Source organism: Pteropus alecto, unplaced genomic scaffold (genome assembly GCF_000325575.1).
Source record: "Pteropus alecto unplaced genomic scaffold, ASM32557v1 scaffold79, whole genome shotgun sequence".
NCBI classification, from domain to species: Eukaryota; Metazoa; Chordata; class Mammalia; order Chiroptera; family Pteropodidae; genus Pteropus; species Pteropus alecto.
In genome coordinates this window covers 7,200,886-7,206,578 of record NW_006494612.1, presented here as the reverse complement: position 1 = coordinate 7,206,578, position 5,693 = coordinate 7,200,886, and the positions used below count along the sequence as shown (strand labels likewise).

Here is a 5,693-nt window from a genome sequence, read left to right as displayed (position 1 = left end):
GTACTTTATGCATTCCTCAGTCAGAGCACCAATGTGCTATGTTATTCTTTGTTTATCTCTGTTTCCTTCACAAGTCTATGAGCTACTGAAAGGCAGGAACTGGCTCTTTATTTTAGTAACAGTCACAGCTAATTTTTATGATATCAGTTTAATCTAGATTCATTAAATGAATGAACGAATTGGTAAATGAAATAACTAACTTAAATGCAAAAACCTTTGATTTTATAATTTATGAAACACTTGGATTACCTTTTATTTAAGTGAAATGTATTGTCTGTTAAGCTAGAGACTCAGGCTCAGGTCCAATGCTAGGTAACTAGCAAACAGTGTTTCCTATGTGAGGTGTTTCTTTCTAGACTCTTGCTTCTCAAAGTACAGGCTAGACCAGCAGCATTGGCTATACTTGGAAGCTTGTTAGAAATACAGACATCCAATCATAAACCCAGATGTCCTCAATCAAAATCTGCATTTTTTACAGGATGTCCAGGGCATTTGTGTGCACACTGAAGTTTTAGAAGCACTGATGTAGACAGAGCAGCAGTTTTCAAACTTTTTGATCTCATGAGCCCTTTATACTCATAAGAATTAATCAAGTTGCCTAAGAGCTTTTGTTTGTATGGATATATCTATCCATATTTTCTACACTAGAAACCAAAAATGTTTTTGTAATATTTTTCTATTAATTTATTTGAAAATAACAATAATAAATATATTGCATGTTAACATTTATGTATTTATAAAACATAAACATATTTTACAAATTGAAAATACATATAATGTCTGACTTAATAGAAGGCAGCTGGATCTCATATCTGATTCTGCATCAATCTGTGCTGATATCTCATATAATGTAGCCTCAGGAGAACTCCACCTTACACACATGAGAAAATGAGAGTGCAAAAGAAAAATTAAATCTTAGTGTTGTTATAAAAATACTTTTCTCCTGCCCCGACATACTTTGAGAACCACAATCTTGATAGATATTCTTGCATAAAGGCTGTGACAAACCACAGAAAGCCTAACCTGATTCTTTCAGGCCTTCTTCCTAAATTATGCGGTTGCTGTGGCCAAGTCAGTGAGACTCATTTCTCATGTGAAAGAGACATAGCTGGTGCTCAAATGTCATTCCTAAAACATTACCTGCAATAGATTGTCTAGATGCAGCTTTCTTATCCACTGACCAAAGATTCAGAAAGCTTTTTTCATTTTCAAGTTGTCAGATGTATTTGAAAATAAACTGTTCCCCTACAACAACACACTCATTGATTGTTGTCATTTTTGTTTTCTGTTTTTAAATGGCAGAGTATTAAAGGTAAAGGGATATTTACAGTCCAGAGTAATAGATTTTCAGAGCTAGAGGAAACCTTATAAGCCATCTGGTCTAGATCCTCATTTTACAGATAGGGAATAGAGACCCAGAAATGTCAAGGGACTTCTTCAAAGTCGACCAGCTAGAAAATAGAAGAGCTCGTCCTTGCCTCCAGCATCTCTCGGCCCATCTCCCAGACTTCACATCAGTGTCTTTTAGAGGATTTCATAACAAACTCTTTAAAAGGAGGCAGATGAGGAAAGTCAGTGTTTGCACTCTGAGCATTTAGAGGTCAGAGAGATTTGGTGGCTTTGCCCTTGAGGGTAATTGCTCCTCATGGCTGCCATGGCAGAATTAAGCCCTGACAAGGAATCCAAAGCATCTGTTGAGCCATAAGGGGACAGAATTGGGAATTAGCTCATTTTTTGCAGCTTAATGGGTACTTCAGACACAAAGAATGGCCTGCACAGATGGGCTTCGTCTGTCCAAAAAGGACTCAGACATATTTGACTTCAGCCTACAAGTAGCCCTGCCAGATTGCTTATGGCTTAGATTCCTGGTAACTGGGCAAGGCTCATTGGTAGCTGGGCAAGGCTCATTGGTTTCCCTAGCGATGAGAGATTGCCACCAGCTTTTAGCTGGTGTTGGGTTAATTTCCTTTATTTGCTCCAGTCGCTAATTGACTAATTCACCCTTTTTCACTTTTTCTTTTATTATTTTTCCCAAAAAATATTTACCAATGGCTAACTTAGCACAAATCACAGTATTAAGAACCATGAGAGAACTATGTTAACATCCTGTACTCTGCACATCATACTTTATTTTTCAGAGTTTCTCACTGATCTGCCAGTCAGTCTGAACTGAATTCTATTGGAGAAAAATAGTAACTTACCTTAGAATTATTGTGAGAATTAAATTTGTTAATCAATGTAAAATGTTCAGAGGAGGGCCTCACTGTTATTTTATTTTGAACTTCAATACAGAACATAAAGACAAAAGATCTCAAAGTTTAGTTTACTGCTGCTCCATCTTGCCTTCCTCAGGCTTCCTCCACAGAGCACTGTTTGGGAAAAAAGTTATTCTGTTGAAGCTTTTGTGCATGGGTCTTACCAAGAGAATTGATCGTACAGGAGGGTGCCTCTTCAATGGCTTTCTAATTCTAACAGTACAATTTTTCACCAAAAAACCCTATTCAGCCTTTATACTCCGGTGAAAGTAAAGTTGAAAATATAGTGCTGATGGTGTTGCCTTGTGCACTCCAGTCCAGTTCAGCTGGAGAAAACTACCAGTGGACTGGCATCATTGCCTCCTATGGAGTAAGAGTCAAAAATTAATCCATCAGATGGACAAAGAGCTTGAGTACTTACTCCGTTTGAGCTGATGGCAGTACAGTGGTGAAAGACAGGCTGGGAGCAGACGATAACAGAACAATGCGGGTAGTAGAAGGTGGGGAGCTTCAGGGAATAATTCTTAGAAGTTTTGAGACCTGGTAAAGATTTTGAATGGTGAGTAGGCATTCTAGGCAGAAGAATCTGCCTTTCTTTTTTGTCCTTTTTAAAATTCTAATTATCCGCACAACAAATGGAGAAATTATATAAAATAAACCAACTTACTATTTCTTATATGTCACCATCCAAGATACCAACCCATTATCAAAATATTCTTTTTCTACCTCCCACTCCACTTATGCTTCAGTATGACACATTTTGTTCTAAGTTCATAAACCCTAAAATGTCCCCATTGTCATGGGGAAGCACCAGGGAGATATTTATATTTTTATGTAATAGTTATTCCAAGTCAGTAAGCTGATGCTTCTTCAATATCTAGCATTTGATCATTCTGATTATCTCTCTGAATTGAAATAACTAACTGATGAATAATCCTCTTGATATACAAATTCTAAAGAGAGTTCAATGCTGCTAGTGCACAGAGAAGTCCAAGATGAAGTCATGTACCATTGTCCACACTTTCTAGCATTTACCAGGGCCAAAGTATCTCCTTTTCGCTGATCACTATCCATGCACACCATCTATTCTGTCAAGCCCGACAACTTTCTTTGTTAGAGGTATTTTGGGTTCCCAGATTTACTGTGTATAAAATTTCTTTTGTGTTCTTGTCAACTTTCTTATTTTTTATCTTATAGCACTGCCAGCGGAACACGACAGGAGAGCACTGTGATAAATGTGTAGATGGTTATATTGGAGATTCCATCAGGGGACCACCCCAGTTCTGCCAGCCATGCCCCTGTCCCCTGCCCCACGTGGCCAAGTAAGTCTTAAAGGAAGATGGTCTTTTCTACTGCCTCTCCCCACCTCACTTTTTTTGGGGGGTGGCGGGGGGGAGTTCATAGTTCTAAGGTTTTTCTACAGTCAAAAACCGAGTACTTTATGTTGAGATGAGACTGGAAAATATATAGGAAAGGTCTTTAGCCTAAATATAATTTCAGAAAAGTTTACACACTTGCAGTACAGGTGATTACTCTGTTCTCAAAATATTGGGGTGCATAATAAGGTCAGCAAAGTCTCCCAAGTTTTATAAGCAATGTTAGTCTCATCTTTTCTTGGCTATCTCTTGACCTAGAGATCAACCAGTAATGCCAACAGATTCATCATAATCCTGTATTTTCGGTAGTAGTGTTTCTTCTGACTCTCACAGAGTAGACATTTCCTTACACGTGGCACCCAACTAGTCTTTTCCATCAGAATTAGAGCACAAATGAACAGAATGCATACTTGAGGCTGATCATCTCAGAAGATTTACAAGAAAATTAATTTTCAGTTCTGACTATGTTTTGACCTGAGTGAGAAATTAAAGAGAGTAGACACACATCTTAATTGAAATAATGGAATTCTTCTCAGGTACTAATATGTATAAATCCAGTAATCAAGTCATGGCTAGCCATTTTATTGGCTTGAAAATGACAGATGTAGAATTAAAGTGATGTAGTAGTGTCCGGTTTTCCAAATTTCAACTAGTACTCCAAATTATCCGCCACCAACTGTGTGTCTTATAATCGACTTAATTCTGCCATTAGCTATCCAGAATTGTGTAGACCCCACATGCTAAGGGCTCAGTCCCACTTCAGTAGCCAGTCACAAATGAGGTCTCCAGGCTTTTCACGTTTCTTCCCAGCTAACTACAAATTCACGAATTTCCTCAACCCCCTCAGGTTCAGTAATTCTCTACAATGACTCACAGAAATCAGAAAAGCTCTGTACTTAAAATCAGTTTTATTATAAAGGATACGATTCAGGAACAGCAAAATGGAAAAGATGCATAGAGCATGGTGGGGATGTGGAGATAGGATGGCGCAGAGCTTCTATGCACTTGCTCTTCAGGTGTACTACCCTCTCAGAAAATCAATGTGGTCACCAACCCGGAAGCTCCCCAAACCCTATTGTTCAAGAGATTTATCAAAGCTTCGTTGCATAGTCATTATTGATTCAATCACTGGTAATTGAATTCAATCTTTGGCCCCCGCCTCCACCCCTGTGAGATGGGGGAAGAGGATGGATTGGAAGTTCCAACCTTCTAATCATGTAGTTGATTCGATTCTACTGGCAGACCAGCTTCCATCCAGAAGCTACCTAGGGGTCCATCCAGAGTCACTTCATTAGCATTAACTCAGATTTGATTGAAAGGGACTCGTTAAGAGTAACAAAAGACAGTCTTGTCACTCAAGAAATTACAAAGGTTATAAGAGCTCTGTGCCAGGATCAGAAACAACAACAACAAAAAAATGTGTATATATATTTTTATTATACCACAACTGGAAAGAATAATAAAAGTGTTTTGGCACATAATATCTGTGTGATCTCAGACATGGTCTCACTTTCCATGAGATTTGAGATCAAGGAGACTAAATTCCAATCTTGGCTCCATTCCTTTACCTGCTCTGGATCTCAGTTTTTTTTTTTTTTTTTTTTTTGGTTTGGTTTGGTTTGGTTTGTTGTTGTTGTTATTGTTATTGTTATTGTTGTTGTTTAGTAAATCAAAACTGGTATGAGGATCTGCCTCATAGGTTTGGACTAGGATAATATTTGTGGAGCATTTGGGTTGGTGCCTTACACATAGAAAGATGTATGATAAATATTGGCTTTAGTAAAAACATATTTTATATTTTTTCTAACATATTTTACTTACTCTATGTCAGGCACTGTTCTAAATGTTTGGCTATAACATTTAGTTGATAGCTGTTGTAAAAATTAAATTAAACGATGCATATAAAATAACTAAAAATAAGGCCTGAATATCTGCCACACACACACACTTTCTTATAAAGAGAAAAGAAAAAAAAAAAAAAAAAAAAAAAAAAAAAAAAAAAAAAAACAAAAAAAAAAAAAAAAAAAAAAAAAAAAAAAAAAAAAAACAAAAAAAAAACAAA

General features: G+C 37.1%; 1 protein-coding gene across 1 annotated transcript in view; it reads left to right on the top strand.

Annotated features, from left to right (window-relative positions):
* LAMA4 (laminin subunit alpha 4) overlaps positions 1 to 5,693 on the top strand; it is a 129,655-nt gene that overhangs the window by 38,766 nt on the left and 85,196 nt on the right. Inside the window, exon 3 of the mRNA XM_025042460.1 lies at positions 3,453 to 3,577. Coding sequence (XP_024898228.1) covers positions 3,453 to 3,577 — 125 coding nt within the window. The remainder of the gene's footprint in view (positions 1 to 3,452; positions 3,578 to 5,693) is intronic.